The 23,222-nt window shown below is 39.0% G+C and overlaps 1 protein-coding gene and 1 pseudogene across 1 annotated transcript in view; both read right to left on the bottom strand.

The window, feature by feature from the left end:
* Positions 1 to 23,222, bottom strand: part of MROH9 (maestro heat like repeat family member 9) — a 183,677-nt gene that overhangs the window by 5,057 nt on the left and 155,398 nt on the right. The window contains exons 19-26 of the mRNA XM_048225366.1: positions 21,989 to 22,131; positions 20,817 to 20,954; positions 19,190 to 19,310; positions 14,117 to 14,258; positions 11,765 to 11,937; positions 6,972 to 7,124; positions 6,754 to 6,870; positions 6,054 to 6,156 (exon numbers count right to left, since the gene is read on the bottom strand). Of these exons, the coding sequence (XP_048081323.1) occupies positions 6,054 to 6,156; positions 6,754 to 6,870; positions 6,972 to 7,124; positions 11,765 to 11,937; positions 14,117 to 14,258; positions 19,190 to 19,310; positions 20,817 to 20,954; positions 21,989 to 22,131 (1,090 nt within the window). The remainder of the gene's footprint in view (positions 1 to 6,053; positions 6,157 to 6,753; positions 6,871 to 6,971; positions 7,125 to 11,764; positions 11,938 to 14,116; positions 14,259 to 19,189; positions 19,311 to 20,816; positions 20,955 to 21,988; positions 22,132 to 23,222) is intronic.
* On the bottom strand, positions 9,244 to 10,276 carry LOC113262972 (spermine synthase-like; annotated as a pseudogene).

The following is a 23,222-nucleotide window of genomic DNA, read 5'->3' as shown; positions in this document are numbered from 1 at the left end:
GAGACAGCCAGCGAGAGAGGGAACACAAGCAGGAGGAGTGGGAGAGGAAGAAGCAGGCTCATAGTGGAAGAGCCTGATGTGGGGCTCGATCCCATAACGCCGGGATCACGCCCTGAGCCGAAGGCAGACGCTTAACCGCTGTGCCACCCAGGCACCCCAAAGCCACTGAGTTTTAGCTGGACATATGGCCACTCAGCAGACGTCGAGATTTTCAAGACTTCTTTGCACTTTGGCAACATGTCTGAGTTCTGGGCTAATGATCATTTAGCAGAAGTAATATTTACTCTTTAAAGAGCTGGGTGTGACCTCTTGATATTTTTTTCCTTCCCAGTTGACGGGCATGTAGAAGTGGTTGCAGGTGCTGGAGCAAACATCTTGGACTTGACGTAGGAAATTGTGATGAGGACGCTAGAGCAACAGAAGAGCTGGTATCCGCGTGCTGGCCCTTGGCCTCTACATGAGACAGAAACAAACTACTACCTCATTTCAGCCACAGCTGTATTCGGGTCTTTCTTACACTGCAGGAACATATTTCATAAATGCAATATTACCACCAAAAGAACAAAACAGGGGGCAAAGTTAGGGAACAACACCCGAAAATGGAATGGCTCTCCTGACAGGGTGGTTGTGAAAGTCACAAAGGAATTTGATGATTTGACAAACATCGTGGATTAACCAAAATGCCAACAAGGCCCACATGAGTGTGACCTCAGCTGTGTGGAAGATTGCAGTTGGTGGCGGTGGGGAGAGTGGTGGACCGGAAGTATAAGCTCTAGCCATGAGTGTGGTGACTCTTAACTTCACTCAGTTTGCTACCGTGGAGAAATGCAGGTCTGGGGGCGTCTTATCTTTCCTTTCCCCATGCCCCAAATAATTGGACATCCAGAGAGACTCATGTGAAAGGTCTCAGATTTTATGTGTCGGCAGCTATGACATACTGCTAGCTGCCAATCGACATCATTGTCCTCTTCTTGACCATTAAAAACAAAACAAAACAAAACAAAACAAAAAACAAAACAAAACCATAACATAATTCCAAGCATTTCTTGAAACTAATGATTTGAAAAACACAATGACCGTCCTGGTCACTGGGGGTTGTAAGATAAGCTACTGGTTGAGACTTTGAGGAAAGCTTTGTAAGATCAGGCCGACCCAGAAACGAAAAGGTGATTTTTACCCTTTACTTTTTTGTTTCTTCCTTGGTGCAACACTGTCGAAAGGCTGAAGGTAATCAGAAAACACAGATGGGAGAGATGCCACATGCTAAGGACAGGTGGCATTATGAAGCCAACGATGCAATGAATATCTAGGTACACACATCATTCCTCACATGCAGTAGATCAGAGAATAAATCCTCCTGAGAGGAGGTTGAGTCAAAGGAGTACACATCTCACATCCTGATGGATGCTATCAAACTGTTCTTAGAGCGGCAGCTACTTACACCGTCACCAGTAATGTGAAGAGATTACCTACTTCCTGTAACCTCATGGCGACAGTCGAGTATAAGACCTTTTGATCTGTGTCAACGCGGTGAATAGAAACATTTCATCATTTCAATTTGCATCACTTTTTGGATGAAGTTATGAAAATTTTATGTTTATGAGCCAAATAATTTTTTTCATGTTCAGTGTCCATTTTTCTAGTGGGTTGTCTTTTCTTACGGATTTGTATAGGATCTTTGGACAGGAAGAACTCACCCTTCATTTGTGGTGTTGTAAGTGTTTCATCTCAGTTTGGTTTTTCACTCTGTTTATGGTGGTTTTGCTCTGCAGAAATATTTACTTTTCTCAAAGATGATCAATCTTTTCTTCATGATTCTTAGATTTTGACTTTTACCTTAGAAAGATCTTACCCACCCCCGGATTATAAAGCACATTCTTCCATACTATTCTAACTAAAATTTTGCTTATCATTATTATGGTTTCACTTTCAGCATTTGAGTCTTTGACTATCTGGAATTTATTTAAAGTAAGAACTAAGATAGGAATAAAATAATTTTTAAAATTCCAGATGGCTCACCAGGTGTCCATAAGCTACTTAGGGAATATTCTATATTTTCATCACTGTTAAAGCCAATGATTCACTTTAAAATATTGCATGTGTTGATAGTTATTTCTGGATGGTATTTTGTTCTATTTGTTTGTCTATTTATTCCATGTGATGTTAAGTACTGTAGCTGTGTTAATATCTGATAGAGCTAGTCCTCTCTGTCTTTGTCTCTGTCTCTCTCTCTTTTTTTTTGGTCAGAATTTCCTGGATATTCTTATATGCTTATTCTACATTAATTTTAGAATCAACATGTCACTTTTGAGAAAAGAAAGCCCTACTGATATTTTATTTTTTTATTTTTCATTTTCTTTACTTATTTTTAAGATTTTATTTATTTCTTTGAGAGAGAGAGAGAGCACAAGTGCAATTGGGAGTGCACACGAGCAGGGGAGGGGCAGAGGGAGAGGGAGAAGCAGACTCCTCCCCTCTGAGCAGGGACCCCAATTAGGGGCTCAATCCTAGGACCCTGGAACATGACCTGAGCCGAAGGCAGAGACTTAACAGACTGAGCCACCCAGGAACCCCTACTGATATTTTAACTGGCACTTCCTTCCATGCATATATTCCATGTACATTTTTTTAAAGATTTTATTTATTGGAACACCTGGGTGGCTCAGTCAGTTAAACGTCTACCTTCAGCTCGGGTCATGATCCCAGGATCCTGGAATGGAGTCCCGCATTGGGATCTTTGCTTAGCATGGAGCCTGCTTCTTCCTCTACTCCTCCCATAAATTGTGCTCGCTCTCTCACTCGCTCTCTCTGACAAGTAAATAAAAATCGATTTTGTTTATTTATTTGTCAGAGAGAGAGAACACAAGCAGGGGAGCTGCAGGGAGAGGGAGAAGCAGGCTCCCTACTTAGCAGGGAGCCTGATGTGGGACTTGATCCCAGCACCCTGGGATCATGACCTGAGCTGAAGGCAGACGTTTAACTGACTGAGCCACCCAGGAACCCCTTCCATGCACATTTTAAATTTTGATTCTTTGCCAAAATATGGTTTATACCTTCCTATTTCTTCGAATCTTCTTTGTATCTTTTAGTAATATTTGCAAGTTTTTTTTTAATAAAAATATTGCATATATTGTAGAGTTTTTTCTGGATCTCCCTTCCTTCAGTCTGTCCATACTTCTTCCTTTCCTTCCTCCCTTGCTCATCTTCCTCTCCCCGGGACGCTTTCTTTCTTGCCTTCTTTCCTTTCCCCTCTTTCCTTCCCCTCCCCTCCCCTCCCCTCTTCCCTTCCTTCCTTCCTTCCTTCCTTCCTTCCTTCTTCCTCCCTCCCCTTTTCTTTCTACTTAGGATTTTGTAGGCACTATTCTGCTGTATTTTAGGGTTGAATACTAAAGTGGGGAAATCTAATGACAGATTTACTTATTTTGTAATGTATAGATGACTTTTTTCCCTCTAAATGCTCAAGAATTCTTTAACTGTGAAGTTCCCTAACTTTATTAGGAAATGTCTTAATGTTGTATTCTATATAAAATGTTCCTTGAAAAATTATTTAATACTTCAATTTATTTAATTAAGTCTTTTTTATTTCTTAAATTATATCTTCGGATCCCTTTTTCTGCTCTAATAATTTTTCTTCTACAGGGTTATCATTTATGCATAGTTCCATTTCTTTTTTTTAATTTAAATTCAACTTAGTTAACATATAGTGTAGTATTTCTTTCAGGAGTAGAATTTATTGATTCATCACTTACATATAACACCCTGCGCTCAATCCAAGAGCCCTCCTTAATGCCCATCATCCATTTAGCCCATCCCCCCACCCACCTCTCCTCCAGCAACCTTCAGTTTGTTTCCTATATTTAAGAGTCTCTTATAATTTGCTTCCCTTTCTGTTTTTATCTATTTTATTTTTCCTTCTCTTCCCCTATGTTCATCTGTTTTGTTTCTTAAATTCCACATGAGTGAAATTTTATTTTAATACAAAAATCATAATCATATGATATTTGTCTTTCTCTGACTGACTTATTTTGCTTAGCATAATACACTCCAGTTCTACCCACATTGTTGCAAATAGCAAGATTTCATTCTTTTTGATGGCTAGTATTCCATTATACACACACACACACACACACACACACACACACACCCCACATCTTCTTCATCCATTCATCAATCGGCAGACATTTGGGGTCTTTCCATAATTTGGTTGTTGTTGATAGTGCTGCTATAAACATTGGGGTGCATGAGCCCCTTTGAATCAGCGTTTTTGTATCCTTTGGATAAATACCTAGTAGTGCAATTGCTGGGCGTAGGGTAGTTCTGTTTTTAACTTTTTGAGGAACCTCCATATTGTTTTTCAGAGTAGCTGCACCAGTTTGCGTTCCCACCAACTGCGCAAAAGGGTTCCCCTTTCTCCACATCCCATTGTCTCCTTGAGTTGTTAATTATAGCCGTTCTGACAGGTGCGAGGTGGTATCTCATTGTGGTTTTGCTTTGTAGTTCCCTCAGGATAAGTGATGTCTTTTATTTATCTTCCATATCTCTCGCTGTCCTTTAGTTTCTCAAACTGTTTCTTGCTGGTTTTCACTCCTTTTGCTAGCATTTCTTGGCCCTGTACCCCTTGTCTTTTCCTGGGTTATCAACAATATGTATTTTCTCGTCTGCAGGTTGTAGGGTACTTTTTAATAACGGTTATACATTTTTTCTTACGCTTCCCCCCATACTTTGAAAGCTTATTTTTCCTGAGCTCCCATTATCCCATCTTACATTTCCTGTGTGTTTGTATCTATAGCTTAGATCTTTATATAAAAAAGTTTTGGGTTCACAGAAATATATATCCTGATTTTTATCTGGTCTGCAGAAACATTTTCTAAACTTTGTTTTGCTTTTTCCCTCTATTCCTCCCCCTGGAAATAACTCTGTAGAAAAATAATGCTTTTTTAAATTACTTATTTTTGGGTCATGCAATATGATATACAGAGGAATGTTTGTGGAAAGTTCCAGGGCCGAGTTCAGGATAGCAGGAATTCTTTCTGGTTTGAAATAAAGCTCTTATGACACAAGGTTTCCCGTATGTTTGTGTTCCCTTACTTCTCTAAGATCAGCACAGATCAGGAGCTCTAGTGATGATCACAGTTCAGTTTGTCTTCTACCCTGACTGACAGACTCCTCCCTTCAAGTAAAACAGGACTGTATTTCCTTAGTCCTTGCTAAGCAGGTGGCCCTGCTACTCCATGATGCCAAATAGGGTTGAAGGAAGATCCCACTGTCAAATTGAGAGCTCACGTCCTGTCACTCCAAGTAAAAGTTTATTAATTTTTATCTTTATGGTGAGAATTTAATGGGGAAAAAAACCTTTTTGGTCAGGTTTGTCCAAGATCAAAAACCTCAGGTGTCTTCTGTTGGAATCTTCCTGCATCTCCTCTCCCCTCACAACATTTTAAAAAAATCTTTGTTGTAGTTTGTGGTTAGAGATGCCCATGTTTTATTAAAGATGGTATTTGTATTTTTTATATTATTCTTATTCTTTGGGTAAGGATTTTTAAGCAGCAAAGGGGAATAATTAGTAATGGTTTGCCACCATCCTAAATCTGAAATTCATCCTGTTGGATACACTTTGTATAATAATTGAATCACAGAGCAATACTCCCTGCATTATAAAATAGAGCTCTATTCTCATCACATACATTAACTTCTTTTATTTTTATTTATTTATTTATTTATTTATTTATTTATTTATTTATTTGAAGAGATAAGAGACAGCCAGCGAGAGAGGGAGCACAAGCAGGGGGAGTGGGAGAGGAAGAAGCAGGCTCATAGCGGAGAAGCCTGATGTGGGGCTCGATCCCAGAATGCCGGGATCACGCCCTGAGCCGAAGGCAGATGCTTAACGACTGCGCCACCCAGGCGGCTCCCACATACATTAACTTCTATTCATAGATATCACCATGGCAGGTGATAAAGAAAATTTATATTTTTTAAGAAACACTTCTAGCTGCTACCCCATTCCATACCTTTTAAGGAAAATACGATAATGAGAATTGAATTTTCTTTACCTATTAAAATAACTGATGCTCTCCTCAGATATACTCGGGAGCTTCTCAGGAATCCTAAGGTATGAGATATCAAATCTGTAATGTAGCTCTCATGAGAAGTAAGCTGAGAATAAAATGAAGAAAAAATCCTCAATCATTGGAAAAAGCACATTTGCTCCCTCCGGAGAGGCTTCCAGAAAAAAAAAAGAGCTTGGTTGCTTATCCAAATCAGGGCCAATTTAAAACTAGGGGATAGAAATCTCTTTACGTTTTTGTTTGTCGATGTTATTCAGTGTATTATATGATTCCCGAGCCCAACTTTGTGTTTCCAACCTTTGGAAAGCATTCTTCCATCCCCACTTGCCTATCGCTGCAGTGCATACTGGTTTCCAGAGCACCAGCTCATTAGATGGTGGCAAAGTAATTCCAGTTTTGCTTTTGGTGGTCGGCAATGCTGTTCCTACCTTTATAACCATCCATAGTTCAAAGTGGGTGAATTGGAGAAAGAAAATCAGAGATAGTCAACGTCAGGGAAGAGGTAGTGGAAAACTGAATTTTTTTCTGGTCTTAAGCCCTAGCTGTAACTACTCATGTGTTATCTTTTCTTCACATTCCTTCTCTAGGATCCACTCTCGTCCCTGCCACAGCTTTGATCACCTGGGATCTCCTTCAAAGCGATTTCTATAATTCTGATGGTAGTAAACACTGAGGGGCTACTTACGAGATTGTTACAAATGTTGAGCACCACCACCTCGAAATTGTAAAATTCGTCTTTGAGCAAATACGATGTCGGCCAATTTAACTCTGAGACACAGATTGCTAATGTATACTTACATGCCTGTGAAGTAGAGAAAGGTCACTGAGACTCTATTCGTCTGATGTTACAGAAAACACCGCGATTCTCTGCAAAACGAAGAAAAACAAGATCGCAGGACTTACTTGGACTACTCTTATTTCTGTGTCCTCCAAAAACAGGATCAGAGGCACCAAGCCTCCCAGAACCACATCATTCAGCATCCATGTGTACTGACTCATGTCCCTGAGTAATTCACCAAAGTGTTGAATGGCCATACTCCGAATGCCTCCATTACTCTAGAATATGAACACAGAGAAAAGCCCTATTTGAGGATATCACTAGGGTTCTTTCCTTTAAGCCGTGGGAGATATATATCTCATATATATATATATATATGTTAAAATATATTTACATGTATACATACTATATGTGTATATAGACCATGTAGATATGTGTTCATACATACATACATAATAATTATTATTTATTTTAATTTTACTTTTTATTTTTTAAAGGTTATTTATTTATTTATTTGTCACAGAGAGAGCACAAGTGGAGGAGGGGTAAAGGGAGAAGCAGGCTCCCTGCTAAGCAAGGAGCTCGACACAGGACTCGATCCCAGGACCCCGGGATCATGACCTGAGCCGAAGGCAGACACTTAACTGACTGAGTCACCCAGGCATCTCTGTCGTTTATTTTTGGAAAAGGTTCAACTGGGTCTAAGCAGTCAGTTCTTTTTTTGATTGTAAAATAAAGATTTGCTTACCAAAACTTAAAATGCATCAGAAAAATTCCCTGTGAAGTGTTTCTTTTAAGACATTTAGTAATGTCCTAAAAAGATAAACTGGAATGATCTGTATAAAGTGGAAGTAATTTCTATAAAGGTACTTAAAGTAAAGTAACATGGTATATTCAAATGCTGTAAACCTTTGGAGATTGCTAGCGAATACCAATGGGAGCTCTCCGCATACTGGCATAGAACCAGATTTCTAAGGGCTTGCTTATGTCAGATAGGAAGGTTATGGGATTATAAGGAGCTAGAAGAGAAGAATTGCAAGTTAGAGAAAAGGTTAATTTTTAGAAATATAATATCACTTCCTAGTTTTTAAGAAATGTTCATGATTTCCTTAATTTTTCTTTTGGTTTTTTACTTTCTGTTCTCAGGAACATATCAGATATATTGCCAACAAAATACAAATGGCTACTATATGTTCTTATGTTCCTTTCCAGAGGTAATAAATGTGGGTCCAAGTGAAAACCTGAAGCGATGGTCATCAAATCACGTCCTAGGGGCTAGAAAGCGGATGTGAATGAGCAAAGCAGGTGGCATTTAAGAAAAGCAGGGAGACAGGGAGGCTGAGACAAAGGAAAGTTCTGGGCCTCTCTCAGAGAGGCCAGCCAGCTCCTGCAGACTGTTGCCAAGTAGTTTTAAACTGTGAGAAACCTCCCAGTTTAAAAATATTGGACTTAAACTGTTTGAGAGTCAAACTTAACACACCTGCAAGTTGCATTTATCTGTGGGTTACTTCTTTGTATCCTTGGTCGACAGGAAGACATACACTCACAACTGAAAGCCTATCTGGACTAACGGAAAGAGATTGAAGTGCCTCACACCTGCTGAAATCCCAGCTTTGTCCCCCAAAGATTGGGTAAGCTTGAGCAAGTTATTTTTTTTCTTTTCTTTTTTTCCTCATTTGTATTTTTAATCAAAATATTGCTATCCATTTTTTTTAACTCTTTCTTATAAGCACCAAATATTAATATCTAAGTCAATTTTGGGGGGAAACAGCATCAAGAACAAAATAGTGATGTTCATTCCTCCAAACAACCAAATTTGAAGTCACCAAAGCAAAAACGAAAAGCACTCCCCCCCCCCCCGCAAAAGTAACAAAAGTCACATTCTAGGGTTTCAGAGCATTTAGCAGCCTCCCTTGTGCTGTCTAATTATTCTTCAGCTGACTTTCAAAAAAAAACAAAACCAAAAACAACCCACCCTAGCTCATCAACATATACATTTTCCATTTGCTTTTTTAAAAATTAAAAATAATAATTAAAAGAAAACCTGAAGGAATTCACAATCAATTAACTGACTTATTCCAATCTTGCGTACAGGAAGGTCAGGAAGGCTATTTGCAGCACGCACCGTTAGGGGGTACTGGTCTTCGAGGTTTAGCTTCCTTCCAAAATTCTCTTCAAGAATTCCACAGGACAGGGGCGCCTGGGTGGCGCAGTCGTTAAGCGTCTGCCTTCGGCTCAGGGCGTGATCCTGGCGTTATGGGATCGAGCCCCACATCGGGCTCCTCCGCTATGAGCCTGCTTCTTCCTCTCCCACTCCCCCTGCTTGTGTTCCCTCTCTCGCTGGCTGTCTCTCTGTCATATAAATAAACAAAATCTTAAAAAAAAAAAAAAAAAGAATTCCACAGGACAGCACAGCTCCCAGTGCTGTTCTTCATAGAGTGACAGGGCTTTCCTCAAATCGACACAGTTACTATACACCTGTGTAAACTATTTCCCATTCCTTTGCAGTACTTTCACTGAGAGGTCAAGAATCAGTCTGAGAAACTCCCACCTGGAATCTTCTGGAGGTGTGGCGATTGGAACAGCTGTCACATCATTACTCATATAGTCAAACTCTCCCTTCTTTGGCTCCTCTTCAGTATAGGAATAGTCTTCTATTAGAATCTGAGAGCAGTCTCCTTTAAGACTGTGTAAGGTGTGGCCACATGTTTTTTGCATGTAGTTCTTACATCCATCTGTTTGGCCAGTCTCTTACCATAGTGATCATCTTTGGTTTCCGTTTGATTATTTCACATAATATGCCCCATCTCCGCCCCCCAGAATCAGTGCGTCTTTGCCACTTTATTCTTTCCCACTGTGCATGATGGCCTGGGGACACCCAAATCACTCTCCACCAGAGGAACAGCCCCTCTAAGGATGAGAATATTTCTAAACTGCTTCAACTGTAGAATTGTGATGTTCTGATAAAGTGAATCTCCATCATACACCACTACATCAATGTCTTACTCAACCAGGTGACCATCAGCGGTGGGCCAGTATCTGTGGATGGCCCCTCCTCGAACAATGGGTGGTCATCGCTTCACCCACCCAGTACTGTACTGCCCTGATTCAATTCTTTCATTCTTTCTCCTATTTTGTTCAAAAGACTTGTGAGAACTCTGAAGGTCCGACAACACCAGTCCATGCGGGCAAATTCTCAAATTAGCAAAGCTGCCATTTTTCTTTATGTAGGTCACTAAGTAAATGTGGTCTTGCCAGGTGTGCACGGACTCCATCATCCCTTCCTCCTAGAACATGGACTGTAGAATGTTCTCACCATCAACTTTGGCTCAGAGCTTGGAGTCCAGGTGCTGTTCAGTGCTGTTGCCCTAGGGAGGCGAGGCCTTGTGTCATGTCTGGGGGAGGCGGCCATGGGGACTGGGGGCTGCATGCCTGTCACTGTTTTTCTTTAAATGTGGAGAAACGCAGTATCATTGTTCATTGATATCCTAATATTTTTCAAATACTCTATCTCCAAGGAATGATTAGGGTAAATTGATATTTGGTAATTTCCCCTTCTCTCTGATTTTGCTTCTTTTCTTTTGGTGTGGTTTGATTATTTATTTAGTTAAGTTTTTTTTTTTTCCAAGTGATTTCATTTTGAAAATTTTTTTTTTACATGGACATTCCAACTACTTATTTAGCTGTGTGAACTTGGCCAAATATTCACTTCTCTTTGCTTCATTTTCCTTGTATGTAAACTGGATAACAGTAATAGTTATTTAGAGAATTATATGAGATAGACATGTAGAACCCTTAGAATAGTGACTGGTACTTAGTAAATGCTCAATAAATCCAGCCACCATTATTATTACTATTGTTATCATTATGTCCTTTTGAAAATAATTCTTGCCATTCAATTACTTCTTTCTATAATTTAATAATATTATGCCTTCTTCAATGAAATATGAATACCTAAGAACTCCCAAACTTTTGGAAAATAATTTTCTATGAAGTAATTCTCTGTTTCACAAGCAACTCATTATAGATGTCTTTAAAAATAAATATTCCCCTATGGCATACCAAAGTGTCTTTGCTTATTTAAATATGTTACTGTCACCCAGCTTTTCTGGAATACATTTACCATAAAAAACAAGAATTTTCAAAATGCATAACTTTCTGATTAAAAACCTTTTTTTTTTTAAAGATCTTATTTATTTATCAGAGAGAATGAGATAGCACGAGCAGGAGGAGTGGCAGGCAGAGTGAGAAGCAGGCTCCCCTTTGAGCAAGGAGCCTGATGTGGGACTTGATAACAAAACCCTGAGCTGAAGGCAGATGCTTTACCAACTGAGCCACCCAGGCATCCTGATGAAATACCTTTTAATTAGAGTTTTATATGATAATAGCAAACACATTGGGGGCATTAACATGTCATCTCTAATGCCCATAATACACCTGCTACTGTCTAAAAATATAGGTGGGGAGACTGAAGCAGTAAGAAACTGAATCACTTGCTTAAGATTTTACAGCTAGGAGGATGTGAACCCAGGCAGTCCAGATCTAGGGTAAGCCAAGATACGGCCCCTAAGCTACATACAATTCCTCTTTCCTCCAAAGACAGAGGCTGTTCTTTGATTCTTCTTTCTTAGGAGAACCTGAACAAACTTTTCCAGGTTCTCATAGTGTAGTTATATATATATATATATATATATATCCCACATACATATATATAAAATGTAGTTATATATGTATATAATTGTATCTATAGACAGTACTTATTTGACTAATATTGTTATCTCTAGAGAAGAAATGGTAGCTCTGCACACAATGACTATCTCCTGTTGATTTATTCTGAAATGTAATATCGTTGCCTCAGCTGGGGCTTCAGCTTAACTATAAAACTTAATGATTTCACATATCTAACTGTGTAACTCACATGATCCATCAGAGGACAGTAGCTGGATGCAATTCTAATACACAAAGAGGAGTAGGTCACCTTGTCCAGTTTGACTAAAAGTCTTCGAAGGGTGATTAAGGCCCGAATTATGACAGTTTTGTCTTTTGAAAGGAAGGCATCCAAGATGGATATTAATAAGCTGCAGACATTTTCTATCTATATATAAAAGAGGAAAATGGTTGGATTTTGGAACTAGAAGGAGACGAGGTAGATTTGGCACATACACGTCTAGTTTGGGCAGCGTGCAGCCGTGTGCTGGGCTTGCCTCACAAGATTCAATTGTCAAATTGCCAAAAACTTTGTAAGCTGATTGTTAAAACAGACTCTTAACTATAGAGAACAAACCGATGGTTGCCAGAAGGGAGGGAGCTAGGGGATGGGTGAAACAGGTGAAGGAGATTAAGAGTCCAGTTATCACAATGAAGAGTGAGTAATGTATAGAATTGTTGCATCATTACCTGAAACTAATATAACACTGCATGTTAACTACACTGGAGTTAAAATTAAAAAATCACTATTAAAAAGCAAGTTTTGGAAAACTAGGAAGAAATAAAACAAAGGTAATAAATACTCAAAACTTCTCATCTCCTATTTCTTTTGCTCTATTTTACTCTTACAGGCCCTTGAGGTAATTTACACGTATTATAGCTGTATGGTGGGAATATTAAATAATGATGCGCTACCAGCATCTCTCTCCAATTCTATGTTTAATGATGTCCCTTCGATAGCTTGAAATCAGCCACGATGCGAGTACACCAGAGCGACTGGCATTATTTCCAGAGAGCTGGTGGTTAAGCATTCACCAGCACACCGTGAGCAGGATGACCTCTAAACCAGGTGCTGGTGACTCGTGTGGACATGAGAGCCTCTGACCTGCTGAGCCAGGTCATGAGAGTCAACTGCAGATCAGAGACAACAGAACAGAAGGCAAGGAAAAAGGCAAAACGGTGACATCAAAGAAGAAAAACAAAGGCTGGAAAGAGAAGAAGTAAAAGAAAGAAACAAATGCTATTTGCCAAAATAATAGCCAGAGGCCTTGTGTCTGGCGGACAAGTTGTCCTTACGGATAGATGGGACGTGACCTCAACCCAGCTCACTCTCCACCGTTTCTCCCTTACTCTCCTAGATAACCTTGACACAGAACCTTCCTTTCAATTGTTAATAACATTGAGAAGAGCATTAGACAACGCGATAAATAACCCTGATTACTAAAACAAAGTACACCGACTTCTGTGATTTATTTAAAGCAAAGAGATCATGGCTCATTTCATTCTAAATGCAAAATGGGTGCCCACGGATAGTCTGAGCTTTCAGAGACAATGTTTAATAGATGAACAAGGATTTATTATTAAACTTATTAAATCAACACTGATTTATGGAATTATCATAATTCTATTATGCAAGGTACTTTGGGATGGGTGAAATAGGTGATGGGGATTAAGGAGGGTACTTGTGATGAGCACTGGGTGGTGTATGTAAGTGTTGAATTACTCAATTGTACGCCCGAAACTAAAATTACACTGTATGCTAAATTACACTGGAATTTATATAAAAACTTTATAAAAAAGAATTTATAAGAGAATTACAAAACATGCTTTAATTTGGTCTTCCTGGAAGGCGAAAAGTATTCACGTGACTCAGTAGGAAAAAGTGTGAGACAGTGGTTCTCAAGTTTAAACTATTAGAATCACCCGGAGAATTTTTAAAACCACAGATTGATGGGCCCCACCCCATGATTTCTGATTCCACAGACCTGGGGTAGGGCCCCACAATTTCTATTTATAACAGGTTTCTGGGAGATGCTGATACTACTGGTTCAAGCATCATATATAGAGAACTATTGATATAAAGTATAAGCAAGTGCTCATAGTGGGTGTGGCTCTGAGAAGGATGCGTCTACCAGGTCAGAATATTCAGCAGACTTTGACTTGAGCTGAAAATGGAGACAAATGTGAATATGTATGGGTAAAGGAGAAATGACCTGAGTGGAAAAAAAAGCTTGAGCAAGTGCTCTGGGATAGGAATTAATGTGTCGGCAGGTGTGCATGTTGGAGGGGAAATTAACTTATGTGTGTGTGGTTCAGACTAAGAGTTTGTGTGGGGCAATGCTGATCCATTCCAAGGGCAATGAACTCATTTCTAGGAAAAATCTAAACAGGGTGATTAAGCTACTGAGTTTACCTACCACACTGCTTCCATTCCACCCAGGCTTTGAAATTGTTTTAGCTATACAGAAACTGAGAAATAGCAGTTTTATCAGTAAGGATCTTGAGCAATGTCAAATCTTAGATCGACCATGATGGCGATCGCATTCACAGATCGCACACTCACGTGCCTCATTGATAACTGGAGCCATGCTGGCGATTTTCTGAAGGCTCAGCTTGCTAACTGCAGGATTGGAGTCGTTGACCCAGTTTCTGAAGAGAACCAAAAATTCTTCTGGGAACGGGTCCTTGAAGAAGTTATTCAGAAGCTGAAAGAAAACGGTCAATAAGTTCATAAGCAGAGAAAGGCTAATGCACGATTTCTGCGTCAGTCATAGAAATCGAGACATTCTCAGTAAAACTGGAGCACAAGTCTCACTAAAACTCCAGATACTTATATGCATTCCTACACACATTCCTGTGTTCATAGTTTCTGTGTTCTCTGGAAGGAGGAGTAGCGGTCATAATAGGAAACACGTGCATATATATTTCTGTATATATCTACAGCTGATCCTTTCTATATGTTAGATGTATTATATACTGTATTCTTACAATAAAGTTAACTAGAGAAAAGAAAATGTTATTTTAAAAAATCATGAAGAAGAGGAATACATTTACAATATTGTGCTGTAAAAAATTCATGTGTAAGTGGACCCGCACAGTTCAAGCCTGTGTTTATAATGCATATAACATATAGCATATATGTTAATTGACCTTACGTTAGTAGTAGTTAGGTTTTTGGGGAGTCAAAAGTTATATGTGGATTTTTGATGGTATGGGGGTGAGCTTCCCAACTCCCATGTTGTTAGGAGTTAAATATATGCATTAAATTTTTTTTCCTCTCCATTGTTGGAATTTCAGTGACTCAATTTAAATTACCTCCCTGTCCCAGATTATAGTTAGGTGGGTGAGTTCCTTGACAGTGAATATTTATATGTACTAGGAGGTCATGCCTACTATGGGCCAGGCATTATGCTAGTAAGTGGAAATTAGTTACTCGTTCTAAGTGGAAAATATGCCTTTATGTTTTGATGTGTGGTGATCACCCAACAAGAACTAACCTTGATAATATTTGGAAATAACACATCAATAACCATCAGTCTTCCATTGTTCCTAATTGATTTCAATTATCTAATTTTCTTTGCCTCTTGACTGGGACAAAGCCCAGCCTATGTCATGTATAGAAAAGCTGCCCCAGAAGATCCTGGTACCCATCGTTGGTTAAGAACCATTGACACAGAGAGTATCCAATATTCTTGTGATGTTTTTAATCTATTTCACACCCTTTTTCTCACTACTCATTTTATGTCTATTTTTTCTATTATATTGGGCAAAACTGGTCGATTTGAATGCTTTAGCATTAGATTGACTTATTTCACTTTGCGTAATGCCCTCTAGTTCCACTGATATTGCAAGTGGCAAGATTTCATTTTTTCTGATGGTTGAGTAGTATTCCCTTGTGTATATATATATACACCACACCTTCTTTACCACTCATCCGTTGATGGACATCTGGGCTCTTTCCATAGTTTGGCTATTGTGGACACTGCTGCTATAAACATTGGGGTGCAGGTGCCCCTTTAGATCACTACATTTGTATCTTTGGGGTAAATCCCTAGTAGTGCAATTGCTGGGTCACAAGGTAGTTCTATTTTCAACTTTTTTGAGGTACCTCCATAGTATTTTCCAGAGTGGCTGCACCAGCTTGCATTCCCACCAACAACACTGCACCCCTGTTTATAGCAGCATTATTTACAATAGCCAAGGTAGGGAAGCAACCCAAGTATCCATCCATAGATGAAAAAGTAAACAAATGTGGTATGTATATACAATGGACTGTTACTCAGCAATACAAAGACGACATCTTGCTATTTGCAACAACATGGACCTAGAGGGTATAAGGCCAAGTAAAATAAGTCAGAGAAAGACAAATACCATATTTTCACTCCTATGTGAAATCTAAAAAACAAAAGAATAAATAAACAAACAAAAAGCAGAATCAGATGCTTAAATGCAGAAAATAAATGGTTGGTTGCCAGAAGGAAGAGCGGTAGAGGGATGGGGAAAATGGGTAAAGGAGAGAGATACAGGCTTCCAGTTATGGAATGAATAAGTCATGGGAATAAAAGACACAGCACTGGGAATATCGTAATAGCGTTGCATGGTGACAGATGGCAGCTGCGCTTGCGAGCCCAGCACCATGGATAGAGTTGTCAGATCACAGTGCTGTACACCCGAAGCTCTGTCACATTGTGTGGCAGCTCTCTCAAGAAACAAAACCACCAGGGATGTACTGTATGGTGACTAACATAATAAAAAATATTATTATAATATAAAAAAAATTTAAAAAAATAAAATTTAAAAAAAGAAACAAAACAAGCACTAAAAACTTATGCCTAAAATGATATTTGATAAAGATAAATTTGAGAACCAAAAAAAAGCCACATTTGCACTAGCAATTTAAAATAATAGAAACTACTTCATAATGCCAAAATTAACATGTAAGATTTATATGAATATGACAAAATATTGAATTAAAAAAAGAAGTGAAAATATAAAAATACCAAATATTCCTAAGAAGCTCATAGTTTCAATTTAACTGCAATCATAGTTTCAGTGAAAGGTTTGTTTTTTTCTTTTAAACCTGGCGAAATTATTTTAAAATGTGACTAGAAGGATGAATACATAGGAAAGACTAAAGACATTTTGAAGAGAGTTGAGGGAAAGTTGCTTTGTAAGACATTAAAATTTATTTGCAAACTGCCCTAATTCCGTTGTGATACTTCCACAACCATGAAAAAATGAATGGAGCTTAACAGTGTCATCCAGGACAGACCCTAATGTGGGTGTGTGTTTGTGTGTATATAGATGAAATTAATAATAGAAGTCATAAAGGTAGTGTCATCAGTGACTTTAAGGCTTATTAATTACATAATGCTGGGATAGGAAGTTAATATTTACTGAAAACTTTAGTTTTAGTTAGTTTTAGTGAAAAACTATAGTGTACCTTGTGGTACGCCATGTAACTTCATGGGAAACAACATTACATGTAAAAATTTATATAAAATGTATAAATACGAATAAACTATACATGACTATTTATCAACTCTTTGGACACAGTAGTTTTTTAATGCTTAATTTTTTAAAATATTTTATTTATTTATCTGAGAGAGAGAGAGAGAGAGGGAGAGAGAGAGAGAAATCACGAGCAGGGGGAAGGGGCAAAAGGAGAAGCGGGTTCCCCCGCTGAGCAGGGAGTCCAATGCAGGACTCCATCAGGACCCTGGGATCATGACCTGAGCTGAAGGCAGACGCTTAACCATCTGAGCCACTCAGGCATCCCTAATGCTTAATTTTTATGAAAAAAAAAAAAAGACACATTCCATAAACAAAAGGCAAACAACAAACTGGGTACTGATTCTCAACAGGCATTACAATCAAATGTATAACACACTTAATATCCTTCACAAATTTCTGTGGGTGAGAGAGAGAGAATCATAGAATTCATTGAGAAAAACACTAAGACCGTAATAAGCAAATGGGCGCAGAAGAGATCAGATTGTTCAGATTGTGGAAATTTAATTTATGAAAAATTTTAATTTTAAAATGTTCAACCTCTCTAAAAATTTAAAATTAAGGACAAATCAAATCCCCCACAAGACATTGCATCTACTTCTCCAATTGGAAAGCTCTTCAATAGTGGCAAGAGGGCAGTGGGGTGAGTACACCCACAAACCACACGGAGAGCAGTGGTTGACTCTGCTTTCTGGAAATCAGTCTGGCAATAAAAATCCTTAGCCCTCAGAATGTTTATACTCTTTAGCTCCTACTTTAGATTCTTGGAATCTACTAGAAGGAAGTAATCTAAAATACTAAAAGAAAGAAGACTTAGGCACAAAGATGTAAACTCTATTGTTACTTATATCGGTAGAAAATTAGAAATAACACATATAAATAAATGGCATAAACATCGATAGTACTATGTTAAGTATTGCTGGCTAACAAGACTAAGCTAAGGTAAAATACACAGATGTGTGCTCAGAACAACTAAAGGCCAAGTGACCTCACCGTGAACTGGGCAGTTGAGGATTGCCAGAAGGTCCAGTCAGAGAAAGTGGGGGAACAATGTGGTCATTGCTCAGTTCTTAGAAGGACAGGTATACCACTCTCCAAAAGGAGTAAGCATTACGTTCATGATGAGAGAGGCAATTAGGGTTCATTATACATCATCTGTCACATTAATAATGCTTATATAAATCTTATGTCTTTTGTAAATTTCTTTTGAATGTATCATTTTATGGGAGCAATCATGTATGTCATATTTAGGCCTATTTAATGTTTGTACATACTTAAAAGGATAATACAATGAAAATAATGACTCACATAATAAAAATAATGAGAGAATCAGATGGATTAAGCAAGTTTGGAAACTATTGATTTGCTAGTGCAATGTTCAGCTACACTGATTTATGTATCTTTCTGAAAACCTTAGAAGTAGGTAGTATAGTGTATGGGTATGTCTTTTATAGTTTATTGGTTGTTCCACTGACTATGATGTTTGAAATTATGTCAAATTTTTGAGAATATTTGGCATGGCACCTTAGATTAATACTTTATTATATATTACCTCTATGGAAAAATTAATATTTGATTTAGAGAATTTCAACTCATAGAACTTCCTACATGCCTTTTGTAAGCAAAAGGACTTCCTCAATTTGCTCGATTCTAGTTTAGCTTTACAATATATGGTGAAATATTCATATAAATATTAATGTAGTTCTATATTTTCATTTTACTCAGTTATTTGGATCATTTCCTTTTTCCCCCTAGAGAGTCTGAAGTATCATTCAGATCCCAGATATTACCTTCTATCTTTAAGTAAACTTGGAGTACACTGTAAGTATTCCTTGATTTTAAATTAAATTCTTTTTTTTTATTATGTTCAATTAGCCAGCATATAGTACTTCATTAGTTTTTGATGTAGTTCAACAAGCATGCAGAGACACATGAACTGGTACTACAGAAATAATTAGTGTTTGTGCAAATCCACATCTCCTCGGACATGACAAAAGTTATCTGTCATCGTCTTAACTCTTGGTAAGAATTAATATTTAGAGAGGGAGATAAAAGATTGGAGGGTTGACAAGTTTTGAATAAGGAATGAGAACCTGGTTGTTCTCAGTCTTCTAATGAAACTCACTTCAGTGAGGAATATTACTGTGATGATACTGTCTTCTGACCGTCTAGGACCTTCCACTGAGAGCTTGTAGAGATAATGCAAGGTCTCTGGAAACTGTGGGAAGTTATAGTCACTGAGAGTTCTGTAGTGGAGAATAAGGCACTGAATTAGCGAAGAAGATGAAAACTTCCTGCCTCAGCAACTGCTAATGGTAGTAAACGGAATCATTATCCTCATATTTTGTACCACCCAGATAAAAAAGAAAGATATTTTCTAGTATTCCCTAATCCAAAGGAAACTGCAGCTCCATTCTAAATTCTATTCAGACTCCAGGGAATTATATATATCTGGATCACTGACAACATCTCTTTCCTTAACATCACTCCTCTTTCCCATCTTTCCCCTCCTGAGCCCCACAACAGAATACCGTGTAATACCACAAGCTCCTGCTTGACAAAAAGTAGAGAAAATAAATAGTGCAAAATAAATATCTTGGCAATCCAGGATGGTTGAATAGGTCATCATCATGGTTTTAGACCAAGTCTTTCCTTGGACTGATATGATGAAGAAGAGAGTTTGGGACTATCCTGTTTTACTCTGGAGAAGAAGTGGTGAGTCCTGATTCGCTGAAGCCATTCTGGGCAGTGACCAGGCTCACAGTTGTCCTGACACGCTGGCCTGGATCAGATGGCTAGTGGCAGGACTGGGAAAATTGATGTGACAGGTTTCATTTTAAAATTCCAGATTGGTATTTTAAACCAATGCTTCTTGAACTTTAATATGGATACAAATTACCTAGGAATCTTGCTAAAATACAGATTCTGATTCAGTGGGACTGGAGTGGGCCCTGAGATTCTATTCTGCTTTCTATTTTTAACTTCTAGGTGATGCTGTTGCTGCTGGTCTGAGGACCACACTTTAAGAAAGAAGATCCAAAGGTACTAAGGATATTGTGACTATTAACTAGTGGCCACTTGTGGGTGCAGATGTATCATAGTTTTATAAAATAATCTACGTTCCTAAAATCTGTGTGTAAACAAGATACCACTTGAAATGCATGAGGGGCCCAGAGACCATATAGACTATACTTTCTGGGTTGGTCACAGCTTTAAATGGTCTATTATGTTGTCAAGTCTGTGTATCTTGATTCTTGATCGGAAAATCTGATCCCTATAATCAGTCAGGAGCTAACTAGGAAAAAACCCCAACTTTTCTACTACAAGAAAAATGTAAAGTTTTCTTTCATTATACTTTCCAAAATTATTTGTCTCATTGAGAACAGATTTTTTGAAGTGGGAGCACATCTATAACTGTCTGATGCCTACATAGCAGGAATCTGCTAACAGCAGAGGAAAGAAAAAGCAAATTCGCCTCCAGTTCTCCATATCTGACAGAGAAACCTGTCCTTTGGAGGGAGGATAATTGGGTATCTGTATCATTAAGTAGGAGGACAAGGAAAGAGAAAACTATATCAATAAATAATAAACCCCTAAAATAAGGGAAGGAGTAGAAATCAAAGGGCAATTCAGATCATTAGGGGAGAGAGGGAAGTTGGAGTGGATATTGACTGTGTCACACATGGCTTAACTGAAGAAAGTTGGAGAAGGTGGGATAGAGACAGAACCACGTGCAGGGCCCCTGTTCTTACTTGGCAACAAGGTAGACCCCGTGATGGTAAAACTGCGTTTGGTTAAACTGGTTCCAGCAATTCTTTTTCTTTAGAGCAATATCCACCTGTTGTAGTCCAGAACAATTCAGCAGAACTCGCAGGGCGTCCTGGGCATAGCTACAGCCCCAAAGAAGAACAGAGTCACCATTCGACAGTGGCCTTCATGTAACTAAGTACTTATGACCGGCCTTTTCATTCCACCCTGCGCAGGACGCTGGTTTTGGAAAAGGGTATGTTTCAAAGGAAAACAACTTTCAATGCTCTTCATCTTCCCTGATCAACAGTACATGGGATTTAGGGTCCAACTGAAATGGTAGCATGTAAAATCTAGGATTAATCATGGAGCAGCTTATTAGTTCATTAGCTTAACAGCTTATTAATAAAAGATGTTAAATGATGTGATAATTTGCTAAAAGTGCCTGCTGCCTTTCTTCTTTGGATGCTTTAAATAAATAGATATATTCTCATCCGGGTGGGATGATTTGGTGCATGTCTGCTTGAAAGACAGAGAATGGGTTAAGTATCTTAATGGAATGGATTGTGCTTTGGAGTTCTGCCCGTTTTAGAAGTCCACCCCTGATGAGGGCAAATAGCAGGCAGTGGTCCAGATTTCTCTAGAGGGCAACAAAGCTAACTGTAGAGTCTTAGGTGAAAGGAAAGAGCTGAATCTTGCCTTATGTGGAGAGAATGACCGTGTGCCGTCTTAAGGCCACACATCACACCATCAACCATTAAACAACTTCACAGCTCACAGAGCACATTTACATACATTATTTTAATCTCTCACATACAATGACCCTGAGAAATCACTATCAGAGAGTAAATGGCAGAGCTAGCATGTGTCTAGCTTTGGCTCTAATGCTCCTGCCTGCTCTCTCTCCCCTTGGTAGCCTCCCACTCTGGCAAGAATAAACCATGTTCTGTGGGAGTGGTTCTTCGTGCATGCTGCACACACTCAGGGAAGGTTCTAGCTAACTTCTAGGTACTTAGGGGTCCTAGAGGCATTCTACCTTTCAGAGGAAAGGGAACTGTAATAAATGAACGCATTGCATATGATTATAAAGAGTTCCACATGAACCCGCGGGACGAGAAATAGTTGACAGCTGGAAGCTTATTTCTGATTGAATCTAAAATAACCAATATGATCTCACAACATCTTGTTCTCTGTCATCAGTCTCAGGTCACTGCTGTAGAAGAGTTGAAGCATGAGGGCCATCAAGAGCTGGGGGAAAAACTGGGCCACCACTTTCTTGTAAGAACAAATAGGCAGCAATGTGCACAGGGCCTGGGATGCCTAAAGGAAGGAAAAAGAGCTCAAGAATGGAGCATTCTGCCTCTAAACCCAGCCAGCCTTGGTGGGGGGAAGGGAGGAACCACAACCCCTCCCGCAACCCCCTTGAAGGAAGCCTGAAGTGTGCATGGGTATTCATTCATTCTGTAACAGCTACTAAGACCATTTTCAACCAGGAACTGTGTCCAGTATTCTATGGCAATGAGCTCCCAAAGCACTATCAATAATCCCTCGGCTGCCAAACCAGTGGGAAGCAAGTGGCTCCCAAGGACAGAATACCTCCCAATGTCCCCTTCATATGTGGCCATGAAGAATGGTCCTACCAATGACCCAGGTCCTCCCTGTGCTTGAACAATCCAGGCCAGTGCGATATTCAAGAGGAGGCAGTCCAGGTCACTAACAATCATTTGGCCCACTAACCACTGCAACACCCACCCACCACATCAGAGAAACACATTCCACCACCTCACATTTGTGGAGAACTACCCATTTTATTCCTACTATATCTCCATAAGACCAGAATTTACTCCCAGGAGTGGTGATTTTACTCCTCAGGAGATAGAAAATGGTGGGCACAAATGACATTAGGACTTCATATGCTTATAAAAGTCTCTATGGTCTAGCTGGTGGCTACTCTCTGACACCATCTCTGAATTTCCACCCTTGCTCCATTCTCTCCTTTTGGTTTCCTCACAGTCACTGATGTACCAGCAAGCTCTCATCACTGTAAAGCTTTTGCCCTTCTCTCTGTCTAAGACTCCTTTGCCTAGATATTTGCAAGGATCACTCCTTCATTCTCTGACTGGATGTTGTCTCAGCAGAGAGGCATCCCCTGACCAACTTTCCTAAACTCTCCTGATCACTTTCTTTTCCCCACATCACTTCATGTCTCTTCTCAGCTTTATATCATCTGACAATTGACACATTTTTTTGTTCGTTGTCTGTGTCTTTTACCGGAATGCAAACTTCCTGATCAGGAAGTTTGCATATAGTTGGTACTCAATAAGTATGTGTTGGATGAATGAATGAGTGAAAGCAGGACAGTGTCAAGAAGTATGACTGAATATTTGGGCAGATAGGGGTTTTCATGATCA

Source organism: Ursus arctos, unplaced genomic scaffold, assembly GCF_023065955.2.
Source record: "Ursus arctos isolate Adak ecotype North America unplaced genomic scaffold, UrsArc2.0 scaffold_2, whole genome shotgun sequence".
Lineage (NCBI taxonomy): Eukaryota > Metazoa > Chordata > Mammalia > Carnivora > Ursidae > Ursus > Ursus arctos.
Note: the sequence above shows the minus strand (reverse complement) of the source record. Positions and strands in the feature narration are given on the sequence as shown.